Source organism: Anser brachyrhynchus (assembly GCF_964034855.1).
Source record: "Anser brachyrhynchus genome assembly, chromosome: 2".
NCBI lineage: Eukaryota > Metazoa > Chordata > Aves > Anseriformes > Anatidae > Anser > Anser brachyrhynchus.
In genome coordinates this window covers 64,561,833-64,579,386 of record NC_137695.1, presented here as the reverse complement: position 1 = coordinate 64,579,386, position 17,554 = coordinate 64,561,833, and the positions used below count along the sequence as shown (strand labels likewise).

At 40.2% G+C, this 17,554-nt stretch overlaps 1 protein-coding gene across 17 annotated transcripts in view; it reads left to right on the top strand.

Moving 5' to 3' along the window:
- Positions 1 to 17,554, top strand: part of ELMO1 (engulfment and cell motility 1) — a 305,702-nt gene that overhangs the window by 265,686 nt on the left and 22,462 nt on the right. For 16 of the 17 annotated variants that reach the window (XM_080579782.1, XM_080579779.1, XM_080579789.1 and 13 more), the window contains 2 exons: positions 11,132 to 11,295; positions 16,390 to 16,502. In XM_080579782.1, coding sequence (XP_080435908.1) covers positions 11,132 to 11,295; positions 16,390 to 16,502 — 277 coding nt within the window. Of the gene's footprint in view, positions 1 to 3,375; positions 3,503 to 11,131; positions 11,296 to 16,389; positions 16,503 to 17,554 lie in introns of those variants that run through there. The other variant, XM_080579787.1, reaches the window with a different exon arrangement.

Here is a 17,554-nt window from a genome sequence, read left to right as displayed (position 1 = left end):
AAGGGTTTACCTAAAAAGTATTATAGTCTATTTGTTGTAAATTATGATGCATATTGAAATGTAAGTTCATTTAGAGGAAAAGTAAATCTGCACAACTGCCTTTTTGTATGGTTCCTAGATGTTCAGCCCAGTCAATTACCATAACTGGGAGGACAAGCACGTGAGTGGGTTGAATTAAATGGTCCTACATGGTTTTAGTGAACATTTGGCTCCCACATTCATCAGGAAAACCTACGCAAATAATGTAGTTCTCTAATTCAACCCCAAAACACATTTTCAGTCCTTCTAATAGGTTTTATTCAGCAGAAACTTTGAAAGTTTTGTCCTTAAAAAAAAAAAAGTCAAAAAAGGTATCACTGAAGTGGTGAATGACGTTTAACTAAAGCCTAGAACAACAAAAGCTGAAGCTTCTGACTTCTACCTATCATTTTCTTTTCCTTTGTTCATGCGAATAACAGATAAAAATGAGATGGTACTTTGAAATTCCTTACTTGGGTGCTTATAGTTTGAGTGGTGGGCCAACTTTTAGACTTGCTGGAGAACCACAGAAGTATTTGCAAAGCTGGTCAAAATTACAGTGCTTTTGCATAACGAGTTTAGTCAAGATTAACATTTTTCATAGGCAAATTTCCTTTTCTGTGGAAAACGTATATGGGAATATACTATATTGCCTGGTGCTTTGTGCTAGCTGGTGTGTCTCTGATTTGCCCAGATGATTAGGGACAATCCGGCTCACCAACAGGCCAATATTGGAGTCACTATTCCACCCGAGCTATTGCACCTATGTCATGCCATGTCATGATAGCAGACCTCTATTTCTTTTGGTATTGTAAAGACACAAACATGGTACACTGGCCCCCCCTCCCCTCAGAAGTGGAGCTGAGGAGTCCCTGGAGCTGGCTGGGAAAAGAGAAAGGGACCAAGAAAGCAGGGATAGTGGCAGGCTTGGTTCATGTACAACTCCATGGGGTCTGGAGATCTTTTCAGAACTGCAACTGGTCATGCCTTTATTTGATTTTGGTTTTATGTCAGCTAAAGGAGATAGGAAGATGTGACGCTGTAATGCAAAGTGTTGTTCTGAATTTTTCATGTTTATCAGATGTACTGAGCAATGTTTCTAGCCTCTTCTGATCCCTTTTTAAAAAATCCTCTTCCCAGCTTTTCCTGTGTTTCAGTCCACTCAGTCTTTTTTTATTCATCATCAATACCCAAAACTTCAGGTTGTTTTTTTTTTTGTTGTTGGTGGTGGTTCTTTTGGAGTTTGTTGTTGTTGTTTATTTGTTTTTAAACGCTTTCCTATGGGAAAAACTACCTATTAGAATCTTATCCTTGCTTTCCTTCTGTAGAATGAGCTGTTTGCGAGTATATTAATTTTCACTTAGTGTAAGTCCTTTAATGTAATCATGTATTGTAAGGGAAAAACCACTCATATGTATGTTCCTAATCATGGGTAATTCATATTATTTGCCTTTAGAATTCACAAGCGTGTTATCTGACATGTTAATTGTTACATTGGTATCTGACTAAGGATACAAATATCTCCTAATTTTTCCCCCTCCCCTCACTTAACGTTTTGTTTAAGGAGATCAGTGCATTTTGTCTGTGAAAAGCCCTGAATTAAATGCTACCCACCAATGATTTTGTGCATGTTTCATTTTGCCAAAGGAGGTTGTCAGACACTGGGGGAAATAACGTAATATTGGTTGACCTAAGAGTTTAATTAACTGACAAGTAAGCTTACAAAAACTGTCATATTAACTTTGTACATCATTTTACTGGGGCAGAAAAGCTTTGTCACACAGCACTCATTCATTTCTTGCTTTGCTTACCTTAGGGCGTGAAGCACAAAAAGGAAATAAACATGTTCCTTATTTCTGATGCAAATAGTATTCTGCAAATATTGAATGTAGGGAGGACATTTCCTATCTATCAGTCAATCCTGTTTCACCCTAATACAACCCAAATAAGTGGTATTTGACTTGCATCTTTAGATAAGCATTGTTTACTCTGTTTTGGACTGAACCCTCAGACGTGAGATTAGCATATGGTTTCTACCCTGCAAGAAGCCAGTGGACAGCTTCTACATTGTCATTTACCAAAAGGTTTGAATACTTTATGGACTGTGTTTATGTGCTCTTTGATGATGATTCTAAATCCACTTGCATTTCAACTATGTAAAGGACCGCTGTTCCCTTCCCTTTCTATTACTATCAATATTACCCACAGCTTCCTCAGGCCAGTCCTTAAGGAAGGTTTTCCTTCAGAGAACTGCTTTCTGAGCTATGACATTATAATAAATGTACCATTTCCCTCATCTTTTGCTCTTCTCCCATTTCCTTTTAACTCATCTTTTACCTTTAGTCTTCGTTTTCTACTGAAATGCAACATCTATCAGAGCCACAGTCTCTCTCTCTCATTTTTCTTCTTCAAACTTTTCCATCCTTTCATTTATTTTGTCGCTAATTATCAGCCAGATGCTTTCCTCCGCATGTTAATACTCGCTGCTAGAACCTCTGTTTCTGGTCTGGTCACTTTTCCTTGTTTATAGCATCTTTCCTACTAGCTGCCTTTCTGTTTCCTTTGTCTACTTCTGTCTGTTAACGGTCATTGTTAAAATTATTTTCTTGTTCATTCCTCTAGCCATATATTACCCTTCATTGGAATTTCTTTGGTAGGCTTTTGTCCTTTTCCTCAATCAAATTCAAGCTGTTTTTTGCTCCCAGCCAAAGACGCTGCCTTTGTTCTTGTCTTTAATTGAGCAAATCAATTTTAACATTGAAAAATAACTGGTGGCCTCGCAGATACCTAGTGCTTCCCTATCAGGATGTAGATATCCAAGGGAAGAATGATCAGTGCAACTAACAGAATTCTGGGAGCTACTTCAGAAAGTGGCAAGTGAAGCTGTGACCACAGGCTCTTCTTGCAGAGGAGGAGTATCCTGGGGATGCAGCAATTAGTGGTCCATTGCCACTGAAGCTATGCAATTTTACAAAATGCTCACATCCAATAGCAGAATTAGCCTTTTTTTTTTTCTTTTTCCCTAAGGGAATGAACATTTTTACATCAGCTCCTTCATATTCAGTCTCTTCTCTGCCCTCTTCCTTGTTTGTTCTCAGCCCCCATTTCTCACCATGTTTCAGAGTGCTCACCAGTCTTGTTCTTGTGACCCTGAGGCTGTTGTTCTTCCCTTCTTACTAGCCTGGAGCCCCTGGAGGAATGTAATGAATCCCCTATCCCCTCTTGTGTAGTCTTTGATTAATGACAGTCTCAGCCTATCAGTTCCCAGGAACTGTGTGGTATCAGCCTGGTCTCCCACATCTGTGATTAATTAGTCAAGGGAATAGAAAAAGCTGGAAAAATCAAAACCACTCTGAAATGTGTTGGCTTTGCTTCAGCTTCAGCCTTTCTTCCTTCATCACTAAGGAAGGAAGATCTGGGTTGGACCTCAGAATCCAGGTCAGGCTCCTTCACATTCTTTTCACTCTTCCTCACCAGAAGACAGGTATGTTTTGGTTTCTGAGGCAATGAACAAGGTTTCACATTGAAGAGATCTATTACTACAGCATTGAGCTTCCAAACACCTGCTGTAAGCCTTTTAAACAACTTGTATAGAACTGCTATCACATCTCCTACCTCTCAGCTCCATCATCACATATGCTGGGTATGCTCATTTGTTCATACTAGGTATTCCTGTAAAATGATGGTCATTGCTGAACTCAATAATGATAGTGATACCACATGGAAACAGACTTCTTGGTTTGATCAAAACCATTGCATTGTTTCAAGTTTCTTTCCTGTAGACAGAAAAATGTCTTGGTTCATACTAGAAAAGTATACTCACAAGCAAAAGGAAAGAAAGGAAAGCCAAAACCCCAACATTTTTTTTTTTCACAATTGATTTTAAATTCTGCAGAAAATGAAGAGATAAAAATGTATCAGAGCTTATACCTGCTAAATCTTTTGACAGCCGCTTCCTCATCCCACTGCCTGAAAATGAATCAACTTAATTATTCCTGTCATTGTATACATGCAGCTGGCTTAGAGTTGCCTCTTTATCATTGGCTCCAGCTACTGTCCTTGTATGCTGCAATAGTTAAGAAGATTGAAAACTGTTTTTTGTTACTGTTGTTGCTTTAGGTTTGGGATTTTTTGTTTGTTTGTTTGTTTTGTTAGTTTTTTTATAATTCCGAAGTATGCACACTGTAATAGAACAAATGATCAGGGATTTTGATGTCTCTCATCAATGTTTAGATTGTCCCAACACTGAGCTTAAATTTACTTGTGTAGGATGGCATGTTTGGATTAATATTCTAAAACAATGCAGAGTGAAAGCTTGTTGCAGGCTGTGACCAATGTACTAGTGTAGTGAAGTCACAGATTGCAATATGTGGAGATAGAAAAACAAAGAATAGCATTAAATTTTCTTACAAGGACCTTGAAGTCTCTCAGGATTACTCTTCTGAGTAGTCTGGAAATATAACCATTGATCTAGTTAAGACAATTCTTCTGTTGGAATAGCCTAAAAAATTGTCTTGAATTACCTGGAGCACGCTTTAAATATGTAAAGTTTTCATTAAAGTGGTTGACAGGTTGCTTGTAAACTGAAGTCATTTCCCTTCCCTTCAGAATTAGATTTTCTTTATGGCCTCCTTTGTCAGTAAGCACTGTTCATTAAGAATGATTTGGCCATTTCATTCTACAACCTTATTTTTTGCCTGCACTGTTGATTTAACTGAAGGAAATCCCATTGTGACTAAAATGATCAAGCTGGATCTCAATAACTGTATGATATTTTCTTCTTCCTTTTTTTACATTGTACGAATGGAGCTGTTTCTTTTCAGCAATGTTTAGATAGGAAGGAAGCAAGGTATGAATTGCAAAGATATGTCTTCCCTCTAGTTTTCTGGTTGTTGTCTTGTTGATTTTTTTTTAAGTGGTCACATGTAAAAGCCAATGAATGCAGCCTTAAAATGTCTCACATCTCAGATTCTTCAAGTCTGGTTGCAGAGGGGGAGGGTCTCTGGATATAGCACTGTCCAGTGAGTTGTCTTTTATCATACACTGCAAAGAGATGGGGAATCACGCTTTGCAGAACTTGCTAATTCTGAGCCAAATTATGAAAGCACCAAACCCAGTACATCATTGTTGGACTCATGACTTAAATCTGAGTCTTGTCCATGCAGAAGGAAGGTAGATTGTCAGATTAATGGCAATCATTTAGTACAACGTACCAACAGACACACATGCCTGAGTTATCTACCAAGCAGCAATCAGTGTAACACATGGCACAAGATAGTAGAAGTATAACACAGCGCTTCTGTGACAGTCTTTGCATCTTTCTTGAGTGACTTGTGAGAGGGGCATTACATGTGAAAAGGCATGCTAATTCAATAGAAGCAGTGAAGTTGTGGGGAAGTTATGAGAAGCATTCATCTTCTACCTGTTCTTCTGCAGGTGGGTTGTTGTGAATCTGCAGCCTTCTGGGATGTTCTGGGGGTGATTTCTGAGAAGATTGGTGCTGCAAGTTTGTAGAAAGAGGGTTTCTGGTGTGTGGAAGGCTCAGACTTAAATTTCCAGAAGCTTTGCAGGTAGTGGTTGGATGTCTTAAATGGCAGCCAGTCTTCTCAGGTCATGCTAAAGACAAACTTTGCACTGGTATGGTATGTTATGGTATAGTAGAATAGAGAGGTGGCCATTTTGTGCTGCTTATAGTTGCAGACAAGTTGCTGAAATGTAGTCACTGGGAAGGTTGCAGTATAGTTGGGTGTCAGGCTCTGACAATTTTCTCTTCTTGACATTGATGCCTTCTCACTTTTTGTTTCCTCGTTGTAGAGCCTAAGTGTTCAGACTTCTCCACAATCCTTAAAGGCACAAGCTTTATTTGCATAGATAAAAGTCCTTGTGGCAAGAGGCAGGAGTGAGAAGAAAGAACAAAAGAGGAGGAAGTGCTGGAGAGGCAAAATAATCAGAATGTGATATGACAGAGATTAGGTCAAATAAGCAAAATACAAAGGAAGACAAAAACAGTTTAACAAAAAAGATGCATAATTTAATGTTATGGTGATATCAACCAGAGAAATGAAAGGCAGATTAGGTGGATACAAAAGGCTGAGAAGAAGGTCCTGTGGGTCATGGCTGTTCAAAGAAGTTGTTTGTTTGTTTGTTTGTTTGTTTTCTCTCTACTGTCTTTCTCTTACTGTCTTCAGTGAATTTACCTGTCTTAGTCATAATGCAGAACTTGGGATTCTCATACCACACAAAAGGTCATCAGAAAAAAAGGACGTGATTGAAAGCAAACGTGCCCTCTGAAACCCTCATCTCTCAGTAAGAGAAGCAAAGTGTAATGTAATTAAAAGAACTGTCTACAGTGTTTATGTGCAATTACACTGAGTAGAGCATACCTTTAATTTCATTGTAAGGTCAGATACACATGGAGGAAGGGTTGATGCTGTCTTTCATACAGCAGTATTCAAGGGCTGGCAACTCAGCTTTAGAAATTTCAGACAGATTAGAGGATCTTGGCAGTGGTTCCCAAATGCTCAGGAGACTCACTGCAACCAACAGCTTTGACATTTTGGCCAGCTAGTTAAATATTGTTGGCTATAAACATTACAAGGCAATTGATCACCCCCTTATGCGCTGGGCCTGGGGCATAAGCTTCCTGCCTTCTGTCTGGGGAGCAAGGGGAGCCAATAAACCAAGTAGCTCTTTGATGATACCTTGTGAATAACTTTCCAGATCACAGTGAAGAAGAAGAATTTGCATTATTTGCACGTTACGTTAACCACAACATAGAGTACCAGAGAAAGGAGACAAGGGTCTGTACAAGATTTTGCAACTAAGCATAACTGAGAGCACCCGTAGTCCTGATTACAGGCCTATGTTTGCTTGCAGCTTTGGTTTAGGGCTGAAAAATCAGGGCAGTATGGTGGTGGTAGTTAGCACAGCAGTGTAGTATGCTTAGTTTAGCAGTTATACTCTGCCTATATGTTTGAAATGGCAATAATTTGTTGCTTTCTAGCAGACAGGGAATTTGATCCCATCCGCAGTGGGACTTAAGTGTCTGAATTAAACGTCTGAATTTCTGCACTTTTTTTTTTTTTGCATGATAGTACAGAATTGATGACTGCAGCCTGAGTATAAAACCACGTGTAGTAAACTTGTCTGGTGCAACTTCTCAGCAGGCCTGAGAAAGTGGAAGTGAAGCCAGCAGTTGAATGTCATACTCTCTGTGACAGTGAACAGTTAAGCACAGTTCGCCGGGAGTTTGGACATTAGTATTAGGAGGTACTATGTTTTCAAAAGGAAAGCTTGGTTTCCAGTCTCTCCCCTCTTTTCCCTTCCTAGTACCAGTATGGTTGCTAATAATAGTAATTAATTGCAATTAATAATGTATAACTATATAAAATATAAATTAAAATTAATTAGCAGCAATTAGTAGTCGTTGCCAAGAAGGCAGAAAGCGCAGGAGAGAAGATAATTTTAAATATCCAGCTTATTGCTAAGGCTGTCTGCTTAAGTTTTCTCCACTGTTCCTTTAAGGTTATTTCTTTCATTGTGTTTCCTAAGCCCTTTGGGTATTAAAACAAGACCCAGTGATATCACTAGGAGAATGCCACTAATCTCATTCGACAGTGTAGCAATTCGTTAACATTCAGGTGTTATGTTTGCTTGGCCTTACTGTTTGTAGTTTCTGAGGTGTGACAGCATGTTTATTACTTAGACTGGTATGATCTGGTGAGTGCACTCTAATGCAGTCAAGGAGGCATTACTACCTCTAAGCAATTGGATGGCAGTCAAGAGGAGTTTGTCTTTCAGATGGGGAAGTAGCAGGTTCCCACAGGCTAAGCAGTTATTCAGAAGGGTTTGGCTGCATGCGGTCACCATCTGAAAACAGATACTTCTCTATATAAAAGGCACAGTGCATAGCTGTAGAGTACAGAACTCAAAGTTGTTTTTTACCATCAAACCAAGTTTTAGACTTGCTCAGACACACAGCAATGTACCTACTAGATTTGTAAGAGTGGATGGAGAGGAGCTCTGCTTTGTCTGGGCCAGATTTCCAAGATTTACTGAAGTAGCATCTTAATTGCAAGGATGCATGGAAATGTGGTGAAGGCATTTGCTTTCCAGCTGGGCCAACAGCTTTTTGAGAAACATCTTGCTCTTCTTGAAGTAAATCTCTGGGATGGATGTTGTCCCTATAGTAAGGAAGGAGACTATCTTCCATTTTTTAATTGCTTACTTTCAATTGCTGGCCACAGCTAAAATGAGTGTTTAGATCACATCTAGGAAATAATTTACCTCTCAGGAAGCAAAAATAAAAAAACATAGTACAGGCAATGACAGTTACAAGACTAAGACTACACGTGTGAACCAATGAAATATTCATATGTGAAGTTAAGTTTCCAGAATGATTAGGGAACCTCTGAGGGGCTAAGCTTCTGTTTTAAGATACATGATGAAAGTGGAAGAACAAAGGAAAATGAATGGTGCAGAAAAAGCTCTTGGCCTCTGTGTAGCTGTTAATTTCTGTCATGTCTGCTTTCATACCGTGGCAGTGGTTGCTGTTTCCTACTGCTTTCTAGATGTTGGGTTTGGGTGGAATAGGCCTTTCTAAAACTGACACTGTGTTTTCAGCCAACTTTAGCACAGCATCGGATAAATGTTTCAAGGTGTGTGATTTGCACCAGCACCAAAGAAATAAATCCAGAATTCGGAGAGAGAGACGGTAATCTCTGATATGTAATTATTTGAACTAAAGCCAAGCAATTCCTCTTAGTTAACTGTGTCTCAGCAGTTTTCTCTGATAAAATAATTATTATGCAGATTGATGGCTGTTGCCCAGTCATCCTTCATTCTCATTTTTGGTTTGCATTGTTTATGGCATTACTTCAAAAGCAATCCTGTAATATCCCTGGCAAATTTATCTCTCTCTTCTGACTAATCAAGTTCTCTTTCGTTCACTGTATATGATAATAATGTGCCTGCAGTGTAGAGCTCTCACAGGATTACCAAAAGGTTGAGGTTGGAAGGGACCTCTGGAAGTCAGCTGGTCCAACCGTCCTGCTGAAGCAGGGCCACCTAGAGCTGCATGCCCAGGACCATGTCCATGCGGCTTTTGGGAGGGAGACTCCACAATCTCTCTGGGCAGCCTGTGAAAAAGTGTTTCCTGATGTTCACAAGGAATCTCCTGTGTTTCAGTTTGTGCTCCCTTCTTGTCCTTTCACTGGACACCACTGAAAAGAGTCTGTCTCCCTATTCTTTGCACCCTCCCATCAGATATTTATATACTCTCATGAGATCTCCCTGAATTTTCTCTTCTCTGGGCTGAACAGTCCTAACTCTCACAGCCTTTCCACATTGGAGAGATGCTCCAGTTCCTTCATCATCTTGGTGGCCCTTTGCTGGACTCTCCCCAGTATGTCCGTCTTTCTCTTGTGCTGGGGAGCCTAGAACTGGACACACCAATCTCTCTCCATCTCAGAGACCATGGAGATTCATGGTAAACTTGCTGAGGACTGAAGCAACGTAGCTACAAGGCAGAACAGGGAGAGGGAACTGGAAGTGCTTGAATAGCAAATAATAATGATCACAAGGACAGTCGCATGGCCAGACCCTCCCTCCTTTCACCATGATAGCAATGAGGGAAACAACAGACCACAGTTTGTGGCTTATCACTACTGCCCTTTAGTCAGGAGAACACCTTTAAGGCCCAGTAGGAGAGTTGTAAGACCTGAAAAACACTGCAGTATGTACTGGCTGGTACACATCACCTGGGTCAAGCTGGCAGAAATCAGGATGTGCATCTGCACTCTCAGCAACTTAGGACTTCACAGCTTTTTTATGCTGTTACAAGTGCATTGTTGTATGCATGCCTGTACCCGACATGACAGGACTATCATCTCAGCTCAGAATCCAGAAGAGCCACGCTACTGCTGCCACGAGCACACGAGCCACAGACAGAGCAGGATTTACAGTCCTGTAACCACCAATCGTAGTTCAGCTGTTGGGAGACTGTCAAGTGATAAATGACCCTTTCCCCACCAGTCCCCCAAAATCATAATTTTCTTGTTACAGAGCAGATGGGCTTTTGCTGTAAGCTGTGTTGCCCTGCCAGAAGTTAGCTTATTTTCTGGTTATGCTACTGAGAAATTGACTTGAGACCAGATAGTACTAATCTTCTGTACCTCGGTGGTGGGCTGGACTCAGCTGGCCGCCAGGTGCCCACCAAGCTGCTCTCTCACTCCCGCTCCTCAGCAAGACAAGGAGGAGAAAAAACAATGAAGCAGCTCATGGGCTGAGATAAGGACATGGAGATCGGTCACCAATTGCAGTCACAGGCAAAACAGACTCAGCTTGGGGAAGATTAATTTAATTTACTGCAATTATAACAGAGTAGGGCAGTGAGAACCAAAATAAAAACAACCAACTAACCAAACAAAAAACTAAAACCACCTTCCCGCCACCCCTCCTTCTTCCCAGGCTCACCTCCAATCTCAATTCTTCCATCTCCTCCCCCCGAACAGCACAGGGGAATGGGATCTGCGGTCAGTCCCTGATGTTTCGTCTCCACCATTCCCTCACAGTCACTCTCTGCCTCTGCTCCCCATGGGGTCCCTTCCACAGGATGCCGTCCTTCCCGAACTAATCCTGCGGGGGCTGCCCACAGGCAGCAGCTCTTCAAGAACTGCTCCCACATGGCTCAGTACCGCGGGGTCCATCCCCCGGGAGCAAACTGCTCCACCACAGGTCCCCCATGGGCAGCAGCTTCCCCCAGGCCCCCTGCTCCTGCGTGGGCTCCTTTCCACGGGCTGCAGCTCCGGCCCGGGGCCTGCTCCTGCGGGGGCTCTCCATGGGCCGCAGCCTCCTCCAGGCCACATCCACCTGCTCCACCGGGGGCTCCTCCCCGGGCTGCAGCGTGGAGATCTGCTCCATGTGGGACCCATGGGCTGCAGGGGGACAGCCTGCTCCACCAGGGACTTCTCCACAGGCCGCAGGGGAACTGCTGCACAGATGCCCATAAACCCAGTACAACCTGGAAACCTTACGCTGACACAGAATAAGATTTGAGACAAAAACACAGAAGGTGTTAACACAGGTTTTCTTTTCCCTTCCTTGTCAACCACAGGTAATGCAGGTAGTGAAAGAACAGATAATGAGAGCACTCACTACCAAGCCTAGCTCACTGGATCAGTTCAAGAGCAAGCTTCAGAATCTCAGTTACACAGAAATACTGAAAATACGCCAGTCTGAAAGAATGAACCAGGAAGATTTCCAGTCTCGCCCAATTCTGTAAGTGCTGTCTTCTCTCCTAACCTATTTTTGCATGGAAGTATTAACAAATGTGAATGATGTTTGTCAGCTCTTCAGGGGGAACTGAAGTAAGAAAGCTGTCCAGAGAGCTGTGCTCAAAAGCAGTAGTGCAGCATCTGTCTGCACAATGTGTATATGTTTTCTTCTGCTGGGACTCCCAACTTTTTCTTTGAGTTCAGTTAAACCAGATTTATCAAATCCCTATAGGGTCTCACCTGGCTTACTTGTAAAAAACAATGCTCTGACATTTCCTGGCTTTGTATGATTGTGTTTATGAGCCTGTTTTTGTTGTCAGGAATGACCTTTTTTATTTGTATTTTTTAAAACTTTGTCTTCTGTCTAAGGGCATTTAAAAATTGCAGATGCCATTTCTCTGAGCCAGACAAGATGTTCAGAACAAGAGGACTGACTCCAGAAAAGAGTGGGGTTACGTATTACTGTCTTTACTGATAGCATTATCTTTGGTGTTAATGAAAAGCCATTATTTATTTGTAAAGGATAACATTCTGGCAGCGAGACAATGGGATTCTCATTTCTCTGTTATTTACTCCAAATAATCAAATGCTAATATCGCCACCACAGCTCCTGCCTGCTGCTCAGAATACCCTTTGTTCTGTTATGTAAAAAATGGAGGCTATACTTGGCTCTGGACCAGGGCTCATGGCTGAACTAATGGCACAGGACAGGTTCAGACTCTGCAGTGCACAAAGGATGTGCTGAGAATAGCAGGAACCTTTTGAGATCAGCAGAGAAATAGTGAGGATTCCAGAAGCATCAGTTGAAATGTCATGAAATCTTGACTATGTTTGAAGTGTAAAGGCTCATGATTTTCCAAATCTCCTTTACAAGGCAAAGCTGTAGAGAAGGATTTGGACCAGGGAATTTGAGAACTCAGATGCAAGATGCTCATTTTGATTTGTTTCTAAAGGATATAGATATATCTAAGCTCCAGGGACACGTTCATCCAAGGGCAGCCGGGCAACAGTGGAAGCATAAACTAAGTGGAATTACGCACTTAAATTTTAATCATACCAATGTGGATCAAAGGGAGAATGCTTCTTTTATGTTTTCAATGTATTAGGAGATAGGACCTAATGCCCAATTAGAACTGATGTCACTCATAGTAATGTATCAATTAAACAGTTACAAATAATTCCAGTCATTTTGCATCATTACACTGCTCAGAAATCCCCTGCCATTCCCCTGCAATGTTTAGTGGTTCCAAGCCACTCAGTAGTGCTAAGCTTGTCACCAAAGCTTCTAGTTTTCCTTGCTTCCCCTATGAGTCAACTGTTTAACTATGATACAGGTCAGCTTTTTATATTCTCGCGCAGCATTGCCTAGCTTTGTTAAACTTGCTAGTGCCCTCTGCAAGCTCTTTATTCACAGTATTGCTCTGGTTAGTTGCTGCCACAGTGCAGAATTTCCTTCCCTATCGTGGAATGAATGAAACAGCTAACACAAATAGTTAAAAGCAAATGAAATGTTACCAGAGGACTCATTTCAGATTCTGGACAAAGGCTAAGCCTAAAGGTTATAGAGGCTAACTGAATCGATAAGGTGTTTAAGCAATCACAACTGCATTTGCAGAGATTTGGCTGTATGCATTTGCATTTTGATTGCATCCATGATCACTTATTCTTGACAGTAAAAAGAAACGGTTCTTTCATTTTCCCATTTGATTTGATTCCGTGTACTGAACTCTCTCAAATTGCACAGATGACACGACTGATAGAAGTACAGAATCATGGTCCCATTGTAGGAAAAGAGACTGTGAGTGAAGAGAGCAATCGTGGTTGTGCTGTATATTTTAAAGCCTTACAGATAAGCTAAAAGAGATTGTGCACAGCTGAATGTAAAGTCAGTGGGCCTTGTTTAATTCTGCTTGAGCTTATGGCAGTCAGATGATGTTTTTTCCTGCCTTTAACATGATAAAAGTCTTTCTTTTGCTGTTCTTTGTATAAAGTACTGATGTTCTGAGTTTTTAAGCTGCTGGATGAGGGAAGTTTCAGTTAAGTTGGACTGGAATGTAAGCTGAAAAGTAGTGCTCTAGATCCCTGTAAATGCAGCAACCTTTTTTTCCAACAAGTAATTGTTTCTTTTACATGATCATTGTTTCACGTGGAGCTCATTTTTTCAGAGGGAAAGTAAGAAGTCCTACAGCACAGAAAGCATTCAAGAGCTTGGGATCATTACTGATCATCCAAACTGCCATTGCACAACAAAACTATAAAATATCACTGGTTTATTTGCAATGGCTGTGGAAGAAGGTGTGTAGGAAGGAATCCTATTGGCCTGTAGAGAACCAGAGATCTCCTTGACATGTTATGTGGCAGTAGGGATGGTTTAATACTGGATAAAGTTCTGATGTCCATATGGAAACTTGCTGGTTAAAGGTAGTTCATGCCAGTTAGGGAGCCATTGCTAAGTAATATCTGGCTGACAATCAGTACATACAGGAATATAGATGGAGGGTGTGGACGCTTTTCAGCTTTTTATCTTTACAAATTTCTCTGCAATATTGGAAAGAGTCACTAGTGCCTGCTCTGAATGCAGAAAGTGGTTAGGAGAGGGCATAGCTACCAGCTAGAAAGATAAAAGGACAAAACCACACAAAATGATTTAAATGCCTGCAATGTGTCCCATCCTGGAAAGGGATTATAAGCTGGAAAGGTAATAGCTTAATTATAAGCAGGAAAGGTAAAAGCTGGATTGGATTGAACTAGTGCCGAAGAAGAGCTAGTTTCGTTTGAATAATTAAAAAAAATAATCCAATAGTTTTCAGATTTGAAGACAGGTCTGTTATTTTAAAAGCATGTAACTGATGGCAGGATTTTGCCTATAGTGCTGAGACCAGTGAGATCAGAAAATTACCGATCATATATTACTCTGTAGTTCCCTCAACCCATCTGTCATATCAGCCCACTGACTTTTGTCATTCTTACATCACAGGAACACAGGAGGAAGCTAACAGCAATTTTTAAAGCCTTACACTTTCCTAGTTTGTTCTCTCTCTCTTTTCACAAGGCACAAACTGTTCAGTTGATGTCATCTGAAGGAGAATAAATAATTTTATCCCAAAATATATTTGCATTTATGATCTTCCTTTAGCTCTTTGTTCCTCTGTGTGCTCAAGCACGGGGACTGTAAAACTGAAGAAAGTACTACCTCTGAGCTACCCCCTTCAGAGGGGATTACCTGTTTATTTTTGGATTGGTTAGAAATCCTTCTCTTCCTCTGATTTGTAAAGGGCATATAGGACTCTAGAGGACAGAACAGGGAATACTCTGGGTTTTAATAACCAGATGTTAATGTGCTGGATGACCCATTCTTTTTTTTTTTTTTTTTTACCAGTAGTGTCTTATAACTATAATCTTATGATATCTTTTAACACCTTTCTAATGACAGTCATCCAATTTCTAAATTAAACTACCTAAACATCACACTAATGTTTTTATCAGTTTTGAATGTTTGAATTCAGCTAGAATGTTTCAATCCAGCTAGAGACAAAGCTTATAGCTTAGACCGTTCAGTAATCTGCACTGTGTTTTAACACGGTTTTCCTCTGCCCCTGCTCCCAGCTTTTACCTGAGGAATGGGGAGGCACATCAGCTCTGAAAGGCAGGATGTTTATTCAAGCACAAAATTGTTCTGATCACAGTATTTAACTATTCAGTGTTTTCCTGCCTTAGTTCTCAATAAGAAAACAATAGTGTTTGAAATTATCCTAAAGGACTTATAATACATTTCCGAAAGGTGGCCTGTTTCTATAGTTACAATGCTTGCTTGCTTTTTGACCAGCCATATTTTCCCAGCTTGTAAATATGCAGTGGGTTATGCATCAAGTACTCCAACCATTTTGTTAATACTTGGGAGAACGATGGCTTTTCTGTTTAAAGCCCTGACGTCTCTAACAGAGAACTTCCAGTGGCTTCAATGGGGTGTTGGCAGATCAAAAGTACAGGATCAACATGAATGTGGAAATCAGCAGAGACCAAACTTCCTAAGAAGTGAGACATTTTTATTTTATCGATGGAATAGCACAGCTTTGCTTTCTTTTGATGATGACTGCTGGAACATACTGCCAGACAGAATGATTTTTGGTATTACCTAATGTGCGCAGCAATGCAAAATTATGGTTCTGACACACTTCATATTTTATAAACCATCTACACGTTCAGTTATTTTTTTAATCTTACCAGGCTTACTGTCAAGTTGATGTTTCAACCTGTCTTTTATGTATTCTTAGTGAATCTAAGTGAGGATATAACTGATGAATTCAGACACCTCTGAATCCATATGATGGTATATGAACTCAAGCTTTAAATATTACACGCATATTTTTTCCACCTAGTTCTTGACACTTTTAACTCTTTTATCAAAGTAGGATGTAGAAAATGGATTTCCTGAAGGATATATAATAACATTTCTAAATGCACAGCAGGTTTATGCAATCCTGGGCAAGGGTAAAACTTGATCTTTGAGCAGTCCCCATCGTGGGTTACTCTTCCACCCAATTCTGCTAGTAACAAATTAATTGAACTGCATAGGATCAATAAGAAACATATAGAGCTGGTAATCATTTTGGCTCATTGGCATTGCTCGTTGCTGTTTTTTCTTGTTATTTCACAGTGTGTTTTAGCCTTCTTGTATTGTCCTAAATGCTAGTAAAGTATACTAGCAGAGGATTGTACGACAAAAGGTGACAGACCCTCAAATAAGCTTCACAATGTTCCTGCAATGAAAGAGCATTATTTGCTGCAGAGAAAGCTTGTTGATGCTTTATAGGAAGTGTTATTTTTAGATGCATAAACTGAGAAACAAGTAAGTTACTTGCCTGAGTCATACACTGATGCTGTAGTGGGGAGATGTCTAGAACAGAGATACCCTGACTCCCATGCCTTGTTATAAGAGAACATTTTATTTTTTCTGGAGCAGGCTAGATTCTGACCTGGGCATGCCTCTCACTGTTGTCTCCTTTGGACAGAAACATCTTGTGAGACTCTCCATCTTAGAGGAAAGAGGATGGATTTTGATTGAATCTCACAAGTGCCTATTTTCTTTCCTCCCAAGGGAACTAAAGGAGAAGATTCAGCCTGAGATCTTAGAACTGATCAAGCAGCAACGTCTTAATCGACTTGTGGAGGGTACCTGCTTTAGGAAACTCAACAGTCGACGTCGACAAGGTACAGCTGAGACTTCCTGGTCTGACTTTTTATTATCACTTCTGTCTAAAAGTTGAGATGATGAGTACTGCTCTTACTAACAAAAAGCTTGGTTTTATTGCTGCCTTGACTGCTTTTACTAGGGAACATCTGAAAGAATCTCCTAGTTGCAATTGTAGAATTTTCTCTGTTTCACTGGAACTGGTTTTGGTTTCATCTGGAATAAGTCCAGCATTTGATGAAAATCTCAAGCAGCAGTCTGAACTTAGTATTTTAATTTCTGCCTCGGTGTCCAGTCGCCTTGTTCTCTCAGAACAAAATTTCTACCTCTGCAGGAATAGCACATATAACTTTGTGTAGCCACAATTTGAGTGTCTCAGAGTTGGATCATCTATTTTCTTGTAGGTTTATTTAAATTATATTACTAAACAAATAACAGATGTCCAGTACTTTTATACATGTGATGAGCTCATTTTGTACCTTTCCCTCTAGTACTGCCTGTCCTTAGTTTTTGCCATGAATTACCATATACATTAAATATATTATGGTGTTCAAATGTACTTTTAAAAAACACTTAGATCAGTAATTTGTTTACATTCAGATGAATAATGATTGACATGAGAAGATTATTTTCCCAATCTTATGAGTCATTGCTCTGTACTAGATTTACAGCTCGTTTTATACAGTAAAACTCTTTATGGTTCTTTTTCCCCTCATAGGGGCACGCTTCTTTCTTAAGACAAAGTAATGGGTATATAGTGTAAATTGAGCAGATTAATTAGAATTTTATCCAAAAAATTCCCTTTAGAACCCCTATTTTGTGAAGATTCAGACTGCTGTTTGTTTCCCAACTGCAAATGCAATGAAAAATAGAAAGTTACAAAAACTAAGTACTGCCAAAGATCAATATTTGAGACCTTCAAATCAATTGTGAAAAGTTGCTTTTCTCACAGAAGGAAGAATCCCTGCAGTGCCTGATTTCTAAGAAAGAAGCAGGCAATTTTCCTTAATGTTGAGTGGTTATTTTGGAAAATTCCAAGCCTTTATCAAAGAGTCAAGTTGCAGAAAAATAT